General features: G+C 42.8%; 1 non-coding gene and 2 gene segments (V, D, J or C); 1 reads left to right on the forward strand and 2 right to left on the reverse strand.

The window, feature by feature from the left end:
* LOC123952181 overlaps positions 1 to 17,978 on the reverse strand; it is a 129,299-nt gene that overhangs the window by 47,396 nt on the left and 63,925 nt on the right.
* Positions 4,938 to 5,002, forward strand: LOC123952409. The gene has a single exon (XR_006820651.1). It is a non-coding gene; the product is annotated as a small nucleolar RNA SNORD49 (small nucleolar RNA).
* On the reverse strand, positions 5,278 to 6,884 carry LOC123952178. The segment is given in 2 exon segments: positions 5,278 to 6,625; positions 6,721 to 6,884. Coding segments are annotated over 2 exon segments (369 nt in total).

Consider the following 17,978-nt stretch of genomic DNA (forward strand, 5'->3'; position numbering starts at 1 on the left):
AATCCATCATCCATTCCTGATGAAAACGTTTCAAAGTATAGGGATAGAGGGAACATTCCTGAACTCCATAAAGTCTATCTATGAAAGACCCACAGCAAATATCATCCTCAATGGGAAAAAGCTTGCAGGTCCCCTTGAGATCAGGAACACAAGGATGCCCACTCTCACCACTCTTGTTCAACATAGTATTAGAAGTCCTAGAAATGTCAATCAGACAACAAAGAGAAATAAAAGGTATCCAAATAGGCAATGAAGAAGTCAAACTCTCTCTTTTCACAGATGACAAGATTCTTTATATGGAAAACCCCAAAGACTCCACCCCCAAACTACTAGAACTCATACAGCAATTCAGTAACGTGGCAGGATACAAAGTCAATGGACAGAAATCAGTGGCTTTCTTATACACTAACAAGGAAAATACAGAAAGGGAAATTAGAGAATCGATTCCATTTACTATAGCACCAAGAACCATAAGATACCTGGGCATAAACCTAACCAAAGAGGTAAAGGACCTGTACTCGACGAACAACAGAACACTCATGAAAGAAATTGAAGAAGACACAAAACGATGGAAGACTGTTCCATGCTCTTGGATTGGAAGAATAAACATTGTAAAAATTTCCATACTGCCTAGAGCCATCTGTACTTTTAATGCCATTCCAATCAAAATCCCACTAGTATTTTTCAAAGAGCTGGGCAAATAATCCTATAATTTGTATGGAATCAGAAGTGACCCCGAATTACTAAGGAAATGTTGAAAAACAAAAACAAAACCGGTAGCATCACGTTTCCTGATTTCAAGCTTTACTACAAAGCTGTGATGACCAAGACAGCATGGTACTGGCATAAAAACAGACACATAGACCTGTGGAACAGAGTAGAGAGTCCAGATATGGACGCTCAACTCTATGGTCAAATAATCTTCGACAAAACAGGAAAAAAATATACAGTGGAAAAAAGACTGTCTCTTCAATAAATGGTGCTGGGAAAACTGGACAGCGATATGTAGAAGAATGAAACTCGACCATTCTCTTACACCATACACAAAGATAAACTCGAAATGGATAAAAGACCTCAACGTGAGACAGGAATCCATCAGAATCCTAGAGGAGAACATAGGCAGTAACCTCTTCGATATCAGCCACAGCAACTTCTTTCAAGATATGTCTCCGAAGGCCAAGGAAACAAAAGCGAAAATGAACTTTTGGGACTTCATCAAGATCAAAAGCTTCTGCACAGCAAAGGAAACAGTCAACAAAACAAAAAGGCAACCCACGGAATGGGAGAAGATATTTGCAAATGACAGTACAGACAAAAGGTTGATATCCAGGATCTATAAAGAACTTCTCAAACTCAACACACACAAAACAGATAATCACATCAAAAAATGGGCAGAAGATATGAACAGACACTTCTCCAACGAAGACATACAAATGGCTATCAGATACATGAAAAAATGTTCATCATCACTAGCCATCAGGGAGATTCAAATTAAAACCACATTGAGATACCACCTGACACCAGTTAGAATGGCCAAAATTAGCAAGACAGGAAACAACGTGTGTTGGAGAGGATGTGGAGAAAGGGGAACCCTCTTACACTGTTGGTGGGAATGCAAGTTAGTGCAGCCACTTTGGAGAACAGTGTGGAGACTCCTGAAGAAATTAAGAATAGAGCTTCCCTATGACCCTGCAATTGCACTGCTGGGTATTTACCCCAAAGATACAGATGTAGTGAAAAGAAGGGCCATCTGTACCCCAATGTTTATTGCAGCAATGGCTACGGTCGCCAAACTGTGGAAAGAACCAAAATGCCCTTCAACGGATGAATGGATAAGGAAGATGTGGTCCATATACACAATGGAGTATTATGCCTCCATCAGAAAGGATGAATACCCAACTTTTGTAGCAACATGGACGGGACTGGAAGAGATTATGCTGAGCGAAATAAGTCAAGCAGAGAGAGTCAAGTATCATATGGTCTCGCTTATTTGTGGAGCATAACAAATAACATGGAGGACATGGGGAGATGGAGAGGCGAGGGAGTTGAGGGAAACTGGAAGGGGAGATGAACCATGAGAGACTATGGACTCTGACAAACAACCAGAGGGTTTTGAAGGGGCGGGGGGGGTGGGAGGTTGAGGAACCAGGTGGTGGGTAATAGGGAGGGCACATACTGCATGGAGCACTGGGTGTGATGCCAAAGCAATGAACACTGTTATACTGTAAATAAACAAATTAAAAAAAAAGAAAACAGGACAAAGATTCCCATGACTGTTTCCACAAAAGTTAAGGATCCTGGGGCACAGAGCAATGGGGGGGGGGGAGTGGAACATTAATCCTGAGGAGGAAATGGGAAATTTCACAGTATCCATCCTTTTTGCCCCTCAGCATCCAATACTGTTAATTTGCCTGGGGGAGAAATCCATGCCCCCATAGCAAGAGAAACACAGGGTCATACTTGAAACGTATCTTCCTCTCAGTCTCCAGATGATCACATGAGGTTGAGTTTCTAGCAACCTTCTATGAAAGTTTTCAGGCAATAAAACTAGGAAACAACTTTCTTGAATAAAACTATGGTTGTGGGGGCGCTTGGGTGGCTCAGTGGGTTAAAGCCTTTGCCCCTTCAGCTCAGGTCATGATCTCAGGGTCCTGGGATCGAGCCCCACATCGGGCTCTCTGCTCAGCAGGGACCCTGCTTCCCTTCCTCTCTATCTGGCTGCCTCTCTGCCTACCTCTGATCTCTGTCTGTCAAAAAAATAAATTAATTAATTAAAAAAAACTATGGTTGTGTACAATTCTGCTTTAGAGGGTCTCATTCTATCATCTACAAGTAGACAAAAGAGATGTAAAAAAAGAAACGAGGAAATAAAAATACAGTGTTAATAGGAAGACTCAGTATTGGTGTCACTGTCTATACCTGGTATCTGTTCTGCAGAGAGGAAAAGAAACACTCAGGCCATGAAGGTACACTGAGCTCTCTGGGCATGAACCTTGTCTCTAACTTGGCACATGGCATCAGTAGGAATCAGCAAAGAAATAGATTTTGTTTTGTAAATGAAGCAAAGTTTGAAGGAGAAGAGCAGAAAATGAGTGGTTAAAACAAAGGCTATTCTACATATTTCTAACCATCAGATATCACATGGTATGCCTAAGTGCTCAATAACATGTAAGAATTTTAATATTAAGTAACATGTGAATACTGTTTAACAGTAATTTTTAAAATAAAAATCAAAAGCCAGGGCGCCTGGGTGGCTCAGTGGGTTAAGCCACTGCCTTCGGCTCAGGTCATGATCTCAGGGTCCTGGGATCGAGTCCCGCATCGGGCTCTCTGCTCAGCAGGGAGCCTGCTTCCTTCTCTCTCTCTCTCTCTGCCTGCCTTTCTATCTACTTGTGATCTCTCTCTGTCAAATAAATAAATAAAATCTTTAAAAAAAAATCAAAAGCCATACAGGTTTTTCTGAATCAATAAGGGTATGAGTGACATAGTAAAAGCTCTCCTGTTTCCAATGTTTAGAAGTGACGTCTCCAAGTTGTACCCTTTCCTCTACCCAAAACTGTGTTCCTGAACCCATTCTGGGGAGTGGAACATAAAGAACATCCAACACAAAACAGTCAACATAGATCTCCAGGTGTGCCCAGAAATTTTCAGAATTGTGATTTTTAGAAAATGACTCTGATGTATCAGACATTAATTTCTCCACAATACGAATGTGTGTGATCAGTTGGTAATGGATAATAGAACTATGGAAGCTGTGATTTTTTGGGAATCCTGGGTGGCTCAGTGGGTTAAAGCCTCTGCCTTTGGCTCAGGTCATGATCCCAGGGTCCTAAGATCAGGCGCCACATCGGGCTCTCTGCTCAACAGAGAGCCTGCTTCCTTCCACTCTGCCTGCCTCTCTGTCTCCTTGTGATCTGTCAAATAAATAAATAATCTAAAAAAAAAGAGAAACTATGAATTTATGAGATGTTCTTAGACATCATTCAGCATTAATTTCATAATATAATGCTGCTTCTATTAGTCAAAATCATTGTGTCTCACCCACCTCAAAATTAAAATAAATGAGTTGAGCCCAAATAATCAGGGTATTTCAAGCATCCATCTATGCAAAATCCCCCACTCATGAGGTAATGTGAATCACTGTCTAATAGTCAAAATGTCAGTCTCAGTTCAGCAGACATCAATGCCGTCACCACTATACTTGGTCCTGTACATTCTAATAAGATACTTTCAGTGTTGTTAGAATCAGCCATTTAAACAACCATTTAATTAACAACCATTTACTTAGGATAGGAGGTTTTGTTGGTCTCTGGATGGTTTGGCTTTACTTTGTGTGGCCAAAGTGTCCTTGATGAAGCTTAACTTATCCACAAGGAAAAGGGCAGTTAGAGAAAATGACTGCGAATACGACTTGTTTTTCCCTCCACATAGGGGTTATTTGCTACACACACAGGGCCACTCTCTTTTTGGGTTGTAACTCAAGGACACTATGGACCCATGTTGAAAACTGAGATTTACATTGACCTGGGATGACTTCTCATAGTGTCTTCATATTTAGCTAATTTCTCTCTAATACTCAGGTCTCAGAGTCACTCCCCTATAGAGTCAGACATTCAGAGGAAAGGGTTCAGTGGTATTGGGATATGGGGAAGACAAATGAAGGAATATCCCCAAAACAGAGCAAAAGTAAGTTTCTGTCCCTCCCCCTCCTCTACCTCCTGTACATGTTGGAGGACTTCATCTTGCCCCAGGCTTCATTAGAGGAAAGGGGCAATGGCCTTTTTCACAAACAGGCACATGTTAAATATATATCTCCTAGTGCAAAAACTCAGAGAGACAGATGAGGAGTTAATTAATCTGATTGACTAATTACCTACAAACGTTTTGGGCTTTCCTTTCAGCAATCATGTTTACCAGTGCTATTAAGTTATACATAATGCTCTGATGAGATGACCTATAGGAAGTGCCGTCAGAAGCGATAAGTTATACATAAAATTTGAATCCTCAATTCAAAAGGCATTTAATTCAGCTTAGACTTCCTCAGAGAGCTTTTTCTTTTCTCCCACATATGGCAGCAAGTGTTTTCCTGTTTGGGACTGGAGGATCAGTAATATAGTATCTCTTTTCTTTGTTTTTCCCTCAAGAAGTTGACAAATTTTATAAGAATTTAGTAAACATCGTGATATCTTATTGGTATAATTTTGCTTTATTACAGAGGATCAACCCCAATACTGTGGTAGTTAAACTACCTCCCTGTAGAGATGACAGAACAGAAGTCCAAGGAATACGGCCCCTAAATCCCATATGGAGTAACACTCAAGGAGAAATGAAAGTGAGGGCCCTGGGTCTCATCCAGGGCTGTTGCATCAACCTGCCTGAGGATCATGTCCCCCCACATGAGTTGAGCACCAGGTACGCCAGTGCATGAGGGTGCTGAGAAGTTAGTCCTACCAACTGTTTGCTGTGCTTTGCTCACTGAGTCTCTACTGCAAAGTAATAAGCAGTGGGCGGGACAGCAGTTTGAAAACGGAATCAAGAGTCGACTTCCTGTTTCAGTTTTCAATCATTTTATGGTAAGTGTCTCTCTGAAATGTTTTGCACAATATTTTATTCCCACTTTCTTCTTTGGAGATGGCCAGAATCTTCAATCGCCAGCCTGTCACAGCTCCGTTCAGTAGAAATAAAGATAGTCACAATATGAGACTCATTTTCTAACGTTGCATTTTTAAAAAAGTTAAAGAAACAAATAAAATTCTAAGATTATTTTATTTACCGTGAGATGTCGATACAGGATTTCCCCATTTCTAAATTGAGGGTAGTAGCATTCATCTCAAGGGCGACTTCTTTACTTCAACATGTAATTAATATAGAAATAATTAAGAAGATATTTCATCTTTTTTTTTTAATAGTCTCCAGAACATGGCTTGTATGTTCCACAAGCAGCCCATCTCAGGTTGAACTAGCTAAGTTTCAAGTGCTCAGGAACCACATGTGGCTAGTGGCTAGTGGCCACTGCATTGGGCAGCACAGATTCTGCTCCAAATGCTTCAGAAACACTGCACTGGACGACCTTCAGGGCAGTCCCTCCAGACTGGACAGCTCCCTGGGTTTGTGCCCACCTACACACCAAAGGCTCCTTAGCTTCCTGTGTAGCGCACCAATGGAGAGGGGAGGGGGCATTAGCGAGAGTCGGGGTGCTGAGAGCTGACCCTAGGACAGCCCTAGAGACCCAGAGTCATTGGAATGTGCCTGGTCTTTAGTGCCCTGGGAGACAGAGACCTTTTTGCTCAGGGACTTGATTAGAGCACAGGGCTGTGGTGTTCCCAGGCAGCACAGTAGTATACACCCTCGTCGCTTTTCTCCAGTTTCAGCACGGACATTGTACAGCTGTAGCTATCCTTGCCCTTCTTGGCATTGACTTTGTCTGCTTTCATGGGAAAATCGCGTTGCACAAGGGACCTGGACATGTCTAGGTAGAGGAGCCTCTTTGGTGCCGTACCCTCCTGGTGGCGGTACCAATGGATGTTGCTGACTGAGCTGTCCACTTTGCAATCCAAAGAAGGTGAACTGCCCACGTGTGCCACCAACAAAGCAGTCTGACTCAGTTTGAGTCCTGCTCCACCACCTGCCAGGGGGAGAGGGGAACAGCTGTAAGACAGTGATGGCCAGGATCCTCAGGTATGCCCTGTCCTCTGGAAGGGGGAACAAGTCAGGACTTACCGGGAAACAGGAGAGCACACAGGATGGCAAGGGGACCCAGCATGGTTCTGTCTCCCACCTGGTGGAAAGAAACCCTGGGTGACCTCCTGGCTGCACCTTCTGGGAAGAGACTGCCTGGGTGTGTTGCAGAGGGCAGGTGAAGACCTGAGTGTCTGTTTCCCAGAGGCACCTGCAGTTACTAGTGAGAAAGAGGCTGGGAGGAGAGAGGGAGGGGCCAGAGGGCTGGGGCAGGTCTGACCACAAGGCAGGAGGGAACATCAATGGTTAGGTGAATGAGAATCACTGAGGACTGTTGGTGCAAGGAGAGCACCGGTGGTATAACAGCAATCCTTGACTGGACCTGAGCACCACACTAACTGGTTTCTGCTCCTTGTTTGACCACATCCTGAAAATCAACCTTGAGATGAATGCTACTACCTCAATTTAGAAATGGGGAACTCGGGGCGCCTGGGTGGCTCAGTGGGTTAAAGCCTCTGCCTTCAGCTCGGGTCATGATTCCAGGGTCCTGGGATCGAGCCCCACATCAGGCTCTCTGCTCAGCAGAGAGTCTGCTTCCTCCTCTCTCTTTCTGCCTGCCTCTGCCTACTTGTGATCTGTCTGTCAAATAAATAAATAAAATCTTAAAAAAAAAAAAAAAAAGAAATGGGGAACTCTTGGGTGGTATTTTATGTCACTCTTCCAGGGCTGCACGCCTACAGGGAATTAGGTGAGGATGAGCCAGGTCTGGCTGGAGACAAATCTCAAGCCTCAAATGGCCACTCAGTACTGACAGAGCAATGAGTATGCAGGCTGATAGGAGGCAGGGATAAGCACAGGGCAGAGATCCCTGCTGAAAAACAACAGGTCCCCTGAGCTAGCCCTGGAGCATTTCTCCCAGAGGTCTCCTCAGAAGATGGAACTGCCCTAAAGTGACATGACAGCTCTGCAGTCTTCGGCTAGCTAGTCGTCTCCTTTTCCTCATTGGTCAAAATGACCTCATTAGGTTGTGTGCATAGTGCTCAGGGAATGTGAGCAAAGCATGTGGCCTGTCCCAGATGCATAGAAAAAGCGCAAGAAATGTTGGGGATTGGTGTTTCATCTTAAAACTGGACTGGTCGCAGTAGATGATTTCTGGGGTCCTCATAGTGTAGAATTTCAGGAAATATGATAGTCCTGTAAAACCAGGTTGTGTGTGTGTGTGTGTGTGTGTGTGTGTGTGTGTGTGTGTTTGTGTGTGGTGTCAAAGGAAGAAACCTGCATTGGGCCAGGGGGCAGAGGAGACCAGGGGGAAGGACCTGTCAGATCCAGTGTGAGATCCTTAGAAATGGTAAAGGCAGGGCCTCGGGAAGGGTCAGCTGAGAAAGGCATCGGCATCTGAAATGAAGTTTCCAGAGGTAAAGGTAGTAAAGTAAGTACAAGTTTCCTTGCCTGTTATCTAAAGTAGAGGAGGACCTCCTGGGTCTAGTTATGGTAATCAGTTATGCTAATGATAGCCTGTTGGCCTGGAAGGAGAAGGCAGGAAGGGGACTTGGCTGGGGCAGGGAGGTGGGTCCTTCACACCCACTAGGAGAACCAGCTCCTGAGCTCCTCCTCTGGGTAAACACTGAGAGGCACACATGCTGAGCTCTAGCCAAGATTCAAGGCTCAAGTGTCCCAAAATGCAGGCTTTGAGGTTGTGCTGAGCTGGTGAGGTGGTGACTAGAATATTCTGCTAAAAGAATAATCCAGGGCCATCATTCAGACCTTCAGTAGGTGTCTAGGGAAGCTCTGCTAAATGTTAAGTAAGGAAGAGAGTGAGAATGGTGAGGACCATGGGGATTGACATCTGCCCAATATGAAAACAGGTGGAAAGAGTTTGCATATGGAAAATGACACAGTGTGGGGGGTGAGAAAGCCAATGGATTCTTCTCTTCATGCTTTCTCTCTTTTCTAGATTTTCACCAATAAGGACATCTTCCTTTTTAGGGAGAAAATCCATAACCTTCTATTCTTTTATGAAAATAAATTTTATGTCACATTGTCAACATTCAGAACTCTGTTTCTCTCAATTACTGTTCCCATTTGTCTTCAAACACTGCTGACATTAAAGGGTCAACACCTGCTGCTATGAGCAGTCTTAGTCTGTGAAAAACCTCCAGGCAAATGCTTTCCTGGGTGAGAGGAATGACAAAAGTAAAACAATTCAGCCTGGAGGATGTAATGCCCTATCTTCCAAGGAGAACAATCCATGGATTGGGGAGCTCAGAGTCTCACAAGCAGGGGAGCACTCTGCCCAGGGATTTTTGGCTGAGGGAGTTTTATAGACACTAAGAAGCAGTAAAGGGAGGAATAGCAGGTCAGTCGGGGGATAAGAAGATAGTGTTTGGCTTAGGTTGATTGGCAGGGGTTGCATATCTGATCTTACTTAGAACAGGGGAATCTTTGCAGATTCTTGGTGTTTGATGCCTGCCTAGTTGGGACATATTATGTTTTTGGTCAAGGGCAGCATTTACAGGGACAGGGAAGTTACCTAAATTTCGGTTTGCTGACTTGGCATCACAAGCAGGAATGGATCCATCCTGGGCCTGGAAACGCATTTCAACAGGGGATTATTGTATTCCTCTATTTCTGTTCTTGCTGTGCTACATTGTGCTCTTGTGGAAGTGGTGCTGAAAGGTCATATTGTGAAAAGATGTGCATATTTTTAAAAAAAATAATAAGGGAAACTTTTGAGCAAGACACAAAGAGTAGCCAAGACTTCACCCCACACTCATGTAGAGAGTGGAGGTTCCTGAGCAAGACCCTGTGTTCTCCAGGAAGAGAGAAATCTGGTGACTCTTGAGGGAGCAACACTCCCTGTACCCCCAGGTCATCCTGCTGTTGCCATGAATGAAACTGCTCTGATGCCCCCAGACCGCAGCTCCAGGGGAGAGACGGTGGTCAGAGCAGGTGTGGACTCAGGCAGACCCTGTGCAAAGAGTCACGTGCTGAAGCTTGGAATTTTCACTGAAACTCTGAGAGGCTGGCGTGCTTTCCCTGAACAGGGACAGCTCCCTTCTGACCCTGGGAGAATGTGAGATCTAATCCAGTTTGTCTTCTTTACTAAGTCAGAGGGAATAAATTGGATGTACATGTGATGTCAACTCTTAGCACAAAAAGACTAAAAACCCAAATCAGAAAGTCACTGATAGGTTTGGTTGAAGAGAACTGTAGTGAAAATATTCTTTCATCAGTAGTATCCTGGCCATTCACAAGCTATAGGATTACAGAGGCTTGGACATTTAAGATGAAAAGGAAAGCCCCCATTGCAGAAGCCTCATCAGTCCTCATCTTTAAAGATGAGAAAACAGCTCCCAAGTTCAGGTGACTCATTGAACATGACAGGACCTTGAGCAGCTGAGGAGGATTAGAACCCCACCCCCTCCTCTCTACACTGTGCACCTCTCACTGAGTGGACCTGGCATTTCAAATTCAGTCACTACATGCAGAGCACCACCCACGTGTCACGCACAGGCTCAGGCACCTTTCCAACATAAATTTCATTTTTGTAATCCTTGAAAATAATAAGATTCTTTAGGCACAATGGTATTCTCAGTCAACAGATGATGACAGGCTCCTTGAAAACTCTTGACATCGGACTTTCCAAATAGTTTAACGAATCTGATAATCCCTGAACACGATTTATTAGAAGAAATGAAGATCAATTATGTTGGCATATATTTGATTCTTCTCAAAGGATATATGGAAATGTGTGTGAGGGAGTGCTTGTGACTTTATGTGTGTATGTGCATAGAATATTAATTTGTTAGATAATTTCTTTTGTTCCTCAAGGAAAAAGGCAGGCTCATCTAGGGTTATCAGATTTAATGGGAAAAAAAAAAGTTGCAAAGCTCTATGCAATATTTGGACACAAACGACAAAATTATTTGTTGTTTATCTGAAATTCGGGGAAATGTAGATGAAATCCACAATGAGATGTCACCTCACTCACACCTGTTATAATGGTTATTATCTAAAAGCGTACAAACGACAGGTGTCATCACAGAAGCTGGGAAAGGGGAAGGGAAGAGACTCTGGCTGACCATCCTTTCCTCAGGGACCCCATGTGTCAGGGACAGGAGGCTGCCCCAGGAGCAGCTCGGAGAGCAGACTCTTCCAGGCAAGCTCAGTATCTTATATCCCTGGAATCCCTTCCAACTTGTGATTTCAAAATTAGGAAAATATAAAATTGTCATCACACTAAAGGAGCAAGCGTCTTCTTAAAACAAAATGGTAAGAAGAGGAATCTACTTCAGAACCTCAGCCAAAGCTTCGCATCTGCCTGCTTTTCCCACAGGCTCTGAGGCTGCCAGGTGCTCGCAGTCTGTAGGGAACAGCAGGTTCAGACTGACTCCACATGCCTGGGAGCCTTCCAGACCTGCTGACATCGGGAATGTCCAGCCATGGGTCTCGGCCTGGGAGCTCAGCTCCCTCCACAGCCCACAATGTCATCTGATCAATGATGTGCTGAGTGGGACGTCCTTCTCAGTTCAGAGCCATCAGATGGGACACTTGGGAGAGTCTGAATGATACCTCCTAACTCTGGGAGGGTTTATTGCACTGACAAGGATAGAATGACAGCTCCAGTCCAAGCCCTGCCACCTGGAGGAAGTGTGTCCTTGGTCAAATCCCTGTAAATGGGAATAATAATGCTCACTCTCCAGACAACATCCACCGTGGGCATAGGATTGGGCCGAGTTAAGTTGCTTGTAAATAAACATTATCAGCCAGTCCGAAGTACGATGTGATTCTTATAACCACTTGTTTCTTATAATAACATGCCAACATAGTTATAACAACCAGATTTGGCAGATCAGCTCATTGGAATCTTAAAATATTTCACCTGTGCAGTCACATAACTAATGGAGCCTTGATTTAAACACAAGACTAACAAATGCAAAACCTGTCACAGCATCCATTCTATACATGTAGAATTATATATATATACATATGCATATACACACACACAGAGTTATGTTTAAGCTCTAAAGATTAAGAGTAAGTAAGGTCATGAGAAAAATTTCAGAGAGGTTTGCAGAACTTAGGAATATCTCTCACATGTCAAGGGAGCAAAGAGCAGAAGCTGTTCTTGAAGAGCAGTCATTCCGGTAACCGTACTGGACCTCGAACACAGCAGGAATTCTTCTAGCACTGGTGATTTAATAGTTGCTTGCCTTTTAGAGAGAGTAATTTTTTTTTAAGTTCGTAACAGTAATCATTGATCCATTAAATAACGTCAAATACACTTTATTGAATGCGATACATGGTACATATGGGTTCCTTCCTTGCAAGTCTAAAGTAGGTGTAATTCATCCCGTTCTGAAGATGACAGAGTCTTCGGGAGTTTGAGTAGCCCCACTAAGAAGAGCTTACCGAGAACTGCAAGTCAGCCAGGTTAATAGGTTACTGAAGCATGTGCACTATGTAACCTGCTTGGATGTTTTTCACTCAGATATTAATTTATGTTCTCTGAGTTGTTGCTTTGAATGCGAATTGTGATCTTATTAGGTTTTTCGTTTGTTTTAAATAATGTGCTTCCCTCTTAAGAACTGCATTGTTTTACTTATTACTTACACTGACTTCTACCACCCCCTCCTGGCCATTGCAGGGATGTCCTCCACCTGATCATCTTCAGTATTGCTCACCAGTAAGTGAAGTCTATTACAGCAGAGTCACTTAGTGAGTGGAACGGCCCAAAAATACAAAGCAGGAAACATGTTTTTTTCAACTATGTATTTAGTGTGAGTGGTAGTTTTCGGTGAGTGGCTCATCCGTGCAATGACCCCATTTCCTATCCTCAAATGAGAAAATAGACTGAGAGGCTTGGTGTCATATGTACCTGTAAAAACTATAAAGTTTAGCTTGTGAATTTGCTAAGAACTGCCATCATGACAATATTGATTCTTCTAATCCATAACATGGATCCTCTCTGGACTTATTTAGATAGTCTTTAATTTTTTCTCTGCAATATTTATAATTTTCCACATACTAGCTTTGCTCTTTTTTTCTTAAATTAATTCGTAAATGTTTTATTTCTTTTGTTTCTATTGTAAGTGGAATTGTTTCCTAAATTTCACTTTCAAGTGGTCAAGCCAGTATACAAAACTGATATTTTGTACATTGCATGTGTACCTTGTGACAATGCCGGCCTTGTTCATGATCTACTTTTGGTTTTATGTGTCTGTACATTCTATGGAATTATGGACAAACAATACAATGTCATCTGTGGATGAAGACATTTTGGCATTTCCTTTTCAATCTGCTAGAGATCTTTGTATTTTTTCTAGTTGCCCTCTCTAGAAGGGTGCATGGGGCTGGGAGGGGTCGGGCGTCACCCGCACCAAGGAGGGCTCCCTTGCCCACTCACAGTGCCATGGGCCCCACTGCGGGGCGAGGCGCAGAAGCTCAGGTTCTGGCATCCTGGGGCCACAGCCCAGTGGGGAAGGCACCCCTCCCCCACTGCGGGCTCCAAGGAAGGATGCTGGAGGGATGCCTTAACAGCTACCAAGAACAAAGCTGTGATCCTCTTGAGTTTTTAAACGTGTTTTTGAACATAAACTTGTTATAGTTACTTCGAAGTACTTGTCTCCTAGAGAGAGTAACTGCACACCTCAGAGTTTGTATTGAGTGGTAGGGGTTATTACCCCCTAACAATGGCCACACCTTTGCGATTCTTTGATGGTTTTATTAATTTTTATTGAAAAATATTTTGTTGAAAATATATTGTAGCAACTTGAGATTGCGACTTTTTTCCAAAAGGTTGCTTTCATTGCTCTCTGCATGCTGGGAAAGTTGCTTGGACTTCATCTGTGATAGTCTATCTCCTGCGGTATATGGCTGCTCATGACTCTCCTGTTTTCTTTCTTAGTTATTTTATTTTTCAGCCTAGCTTCCTGGGAATCACCCTGCATCTACACAGCTTCATGGTTGCCTAGATTTCTTAGGGATGTGTCCCAGGAAACTTGATTAAGACTTCGCTTCTGCCAAATGGTTTTGATGTAGGTCTCGGGGAGCACATTCTTAGTTTACGCAATTAGCACATAGATTGTACGTGCTAAAGTGTAAGTCTTCTCAGCTGTACTTTTTCTGAGTCTTTTCATGTCTCCTCTGCATAAGACGATCACCTCAGTGTCAACCAGCTGTGTGTGGCTGGTTTGGGCTCTTTTGAGTCGCTGCTAAGCATGCACACTGCTTCAGCTGAGCACATGCTCGCTGCAGTCATGACCCCAACCGCAGACCAGCGGAGCCCCCGGCCTTCCCTTCCGGCTTGCACACCACACAGTTGTCAGCTCACCTTCGCATCGCTCCCATCCCAGATTGACCCAGCTCCTTACACTGTGTGACTTTGGATGCCAATTCGCAAGGCCTCTCCTATTGTGGAGGAAACTTCCTGATCTCATTGCTTGTTGTGGGAGCTGAATGGAAGAACAGGAGCAACGTAGACGGGTGCTGCTGCCATTCCTGAATCCTGTAGTTTTTCAATATAAACCATTCTCAGATAATTGTGCAAATTGGACATTTCCCAACCACTGAAATAGTCACTTTTGTTGCTCTAGTCTAGTTTTATTCTTAGCATTCATGGGAAGATTTATTGACCATAAAGAGGACCTTGCTAACATTCACTTTTAAATTATGTAAGCTTTACATATTACTATGTTTTCATCCAATGTTTGGCTTTATTAGAACTCCCAAATAATCCCAAGACATGTCAGCTCCATGAGGCTCAAACGCCATTATCTTGACAGGTGGGCAGTGAGCCTAGAAACAGGAAGACGTGGTATGACCATCTCCTCAGACTCGTTTACGGGTGAGAAGGCATGTGATCTGCCCCAGTGTCTCTACAGCAGTTTAATAGGCTGGAAAGTGAAGCCTCCCAACAGCGATGCCTTTGTCTATGTATTCAACAATCTTCTCCTGAACTTAGTGACATTTATGAGGTAAGATGTGGAACACATCTTTTCTTAAGGTTCTCTGGTATTTATTTGCCTGTACCAGATAGGGTTTTGGCTATAATGCATTAGACATTCTCAGGAAAAGAAAATATCCTACTTGAGGTATATTATCTGAGAGGATTAAAGCAATCGTGATGCCGGCTGCTTCCTTCGTGTGTGAGTCTGCTCTGTCCCTCACCTGCTACCCTCATCTTCCTGTGGCTACATTTTTTTATGTCCCTTCCCTGATTGTGACAGTAACACAACTTTTTTTAAAAGATGTGGATAGAACAAGAATCATAGAACCTGTGAACTCTGTGGACAGTTTGTCTTTTCTCATTTTGTGTTTCCACGTTCACATAACTGGGGTCATATCGCCAATACTATTCATATCTTATTTTAAATTCTAATGTAAAAGTAATAAAGTCATTTTGCTGAAGAGATTTTGGAAGGTCCAGAAATGATTGAAATCACCTGGTTATTTTCTTTTTCTGACCTGCAAAAACACACATATATGTATAGGTTTTTATTTTTTAAAATATGGTCTTATGGGATATGAGGTTTTTCATTACATATTTGCTTTTGCTTGATAGCATGAGTATTTACCGAATTGTTACCTAACACATAAATTTTAGTGCAAAATATTTCATAGAAATATAATAATTATTTGACTTTTTTCTATTCTTTTTTTTATTTTTATTTGTTTATTTACAGCATAACAGTGTTCATTGTTTTGGCATCACACCCAGTGCTCCATGCAGTACGTGCCCTCCCTATTACCCACCACCTGGTTCCTCAACCTCCCACCCCCCCCACCCCCCTGCCGCCCCTTCATAACCCTCTGGTTGTTTTTCAGAGTCCATAGTCTCTCATGGTTCATCTCCCCTTCCAGTTTCCCTCAACTCCCTCGCCTCTGCATCTCCCCATGTCCTCCATGTTATTTGTTATGCTCCACAAATAAGTGAGACCATATGATACTTGACTCTCTCTGCTTGACTTATTTCGCTCAGCATAATTTCTTCCAGTCCCGTCCATGTTGCTACAAAAGTTGGGTATTCGTCCTTTCTGATGGAGGCATAATACTCCATTGTGTATATGGACCACATCTTCCTTATCCATTCATCCGTTGAAGGGCATCTTGGTTCTTTCCACAGTTTGGCGACCGTAGCCATTGCTGCAATAAACATTGGGGTACAAATGGCCCTTCTTTTCACTACATCTGTATCTTTGGGGTAAATACCCAGCAGTGCAATTGCAGGGTCATAGGGAAGCTCTATTTTTAATTTCTTCAGGAATCTCCACACCGTTCTCCAAAGTGGCTGCACTAACTTGCATTCCCACCAACAGTGTAAGAGGGTTCCCCTTTCTCCACATCCTCTCCAACACACGTTGTTTCCTGTCTTGCTAATTTTGGCCATTCTAACTGGTGTCAGGTGGTATCTCAATGTGGTTTTAATTTGAATCTCCCTGATGGCTAGTGATGATGAACATTTTTTCATGTGTCTGATACCATTTGTATGTCTTCGTTGGAGAAGTGTCTGTTCATATCTTCTGCCCATTTTTTGATATGATTATCTGTTTTGTGTGTGTTGAGTTTGAGAAGTTCTTTATAGATCCTGGATATCAACCTTTTGTCTGTACTGTCATTTGCAAATATCTTCTCCCATTCCGTGGGTTGCCTCTTTGTTTTGTGGACTGTTTCCTTTGCTGTGCAGAAGCTTTTGATCTTGATGAAGTCCCAAAAGTTCATTTTCACTTTTGTTTCCTTGGCCTTTGGAGACATATCTTGAAAGAAGTTGCTGTGGCTGATATCGAAGAGGTTACTGCCTATGTTCTCCTCTAGGATTCTGATAGATTCCTGTCTCATGTTGAGGTCTTTTATCCATTTCGAGTTTATCTTTGTGTATGGTGTAAGAGAATGGTCAAGTTTCATTCTTCTACATATCGCTGTCCAGTTTTCCCAGCACCATTTATTGAAGAGACTGTCTTTTTTCCATTGAATATTTTTTCCTGTTTTGTCGAAGATTATTTGACCATAGAGTTGAGGGTCCATATCTGGGCTCTCCACTCTGTTCCACTGGTCTATGTGTCTGGTTTTATGCCAGTACCACCCTGTCTTGGTGATCACAGCTTTGTAGTAAAGCTTGAAATCGGGTCACATGATGCCGCCAGTTTTGTTTTTGTTTTTCAACATTTCCTTAGCAATTCGGGGTCTCTTCTGGCTCCATACAAATTTTAGGATTATTTGCTCCAGCTCTTTGAAAAATATTGGTGGAATTTTGATCGGAATGGCATTAAAAGTATAGATTGCTCTAGGCAGTATAGACATTTTAACAATGTTTATTCTTCCAATCCAAGAGCATGGAACAGTCTTCCATCGTTTTGTGTCTTCTTCAATTTCTTTCATGATTGTTCTGTAGTTCCTCGAGTACAGGTCCTTTACTTCTTTGGTTAGGGTTATGCCCAGGTATCTTATGGTTCTTGGTGCTATAGTAAATGGAATCGATTCTCTAATTTCCCTTTCTGTATTTTCATTGTTGGTGTATAAGAAAGCCACTGATTTCTGTCCATTGACTTTGTATCCTGCCACGTTACTGAATTGCTGTATGAGTTCTAGTAGTTTGGGGGTGGAGTCTTTGGGGTTTTCCATATAAAGAATCATGTCATCTGCGAAGAGAGAGAGTTTGACTTCTTCCTTGCCAATTTGGATACCTTTTATTTCTCTTTGTTGTCTGATTGCCGTTGCTAGAACTTCTAATACTATGTTGAACAAGAGTGGTGAGAGTGGGCATCCTTGTCGTGTTCCTGATCTCAACGGGAAGGCTGCAAGCTTTTTCCCATTGAAGATGATATTTGCTGTGGGTCTTTCATAGATAGATTTTATGAAGTTCAGGAATGTTCCCTCTATCCCTATACTCTGAAGCGTTTTCATCAGGAACGGATGCTGGATTTTGTCAAATGCTTTTTCTGCATCAATTGAGAGGACCATGTGGTTCTTCTCTCTTCTCTTATTGATGTGTTCTATCACACTGATTGATTTGCGAATGTTGAACCAACCTTGCAACCCAGGGATGAATCCCACCTGGTCATGGTGGATAATCTTTTTAATGTGCTGCTGGATCCTGTTTGCTAGGATCTTGTTGAGAATCTTTGCATCCATATTCATCAGTGATATTGGTCTGAAATTCTCCTTTTTGGTAGGGTCTTTGCCTGGTTTGGGGATCAGGGTAATGCTGGCTTCATAAAAGGAGTCTGTAAGTTTTCCTTCTGCTTCAATTTTTTGGAACAGCTTCAGGAGAATTGGTGTTAATTCTTCTTTAAAAGTTTGGT

This window comes from Meles meles, chromosome 10 (genome assembly GCF_922984935.1).
Source record: "Meles meles chromosome 10, mMelMel3.1 paternal haplotype, whole genome shotgun sequence".
Taxonomy (NCBI): Eukaryota; Metazoa; Chordata; class Mammalia; order Carnivora; family Mustelidae; genus Meles; species Meles meles.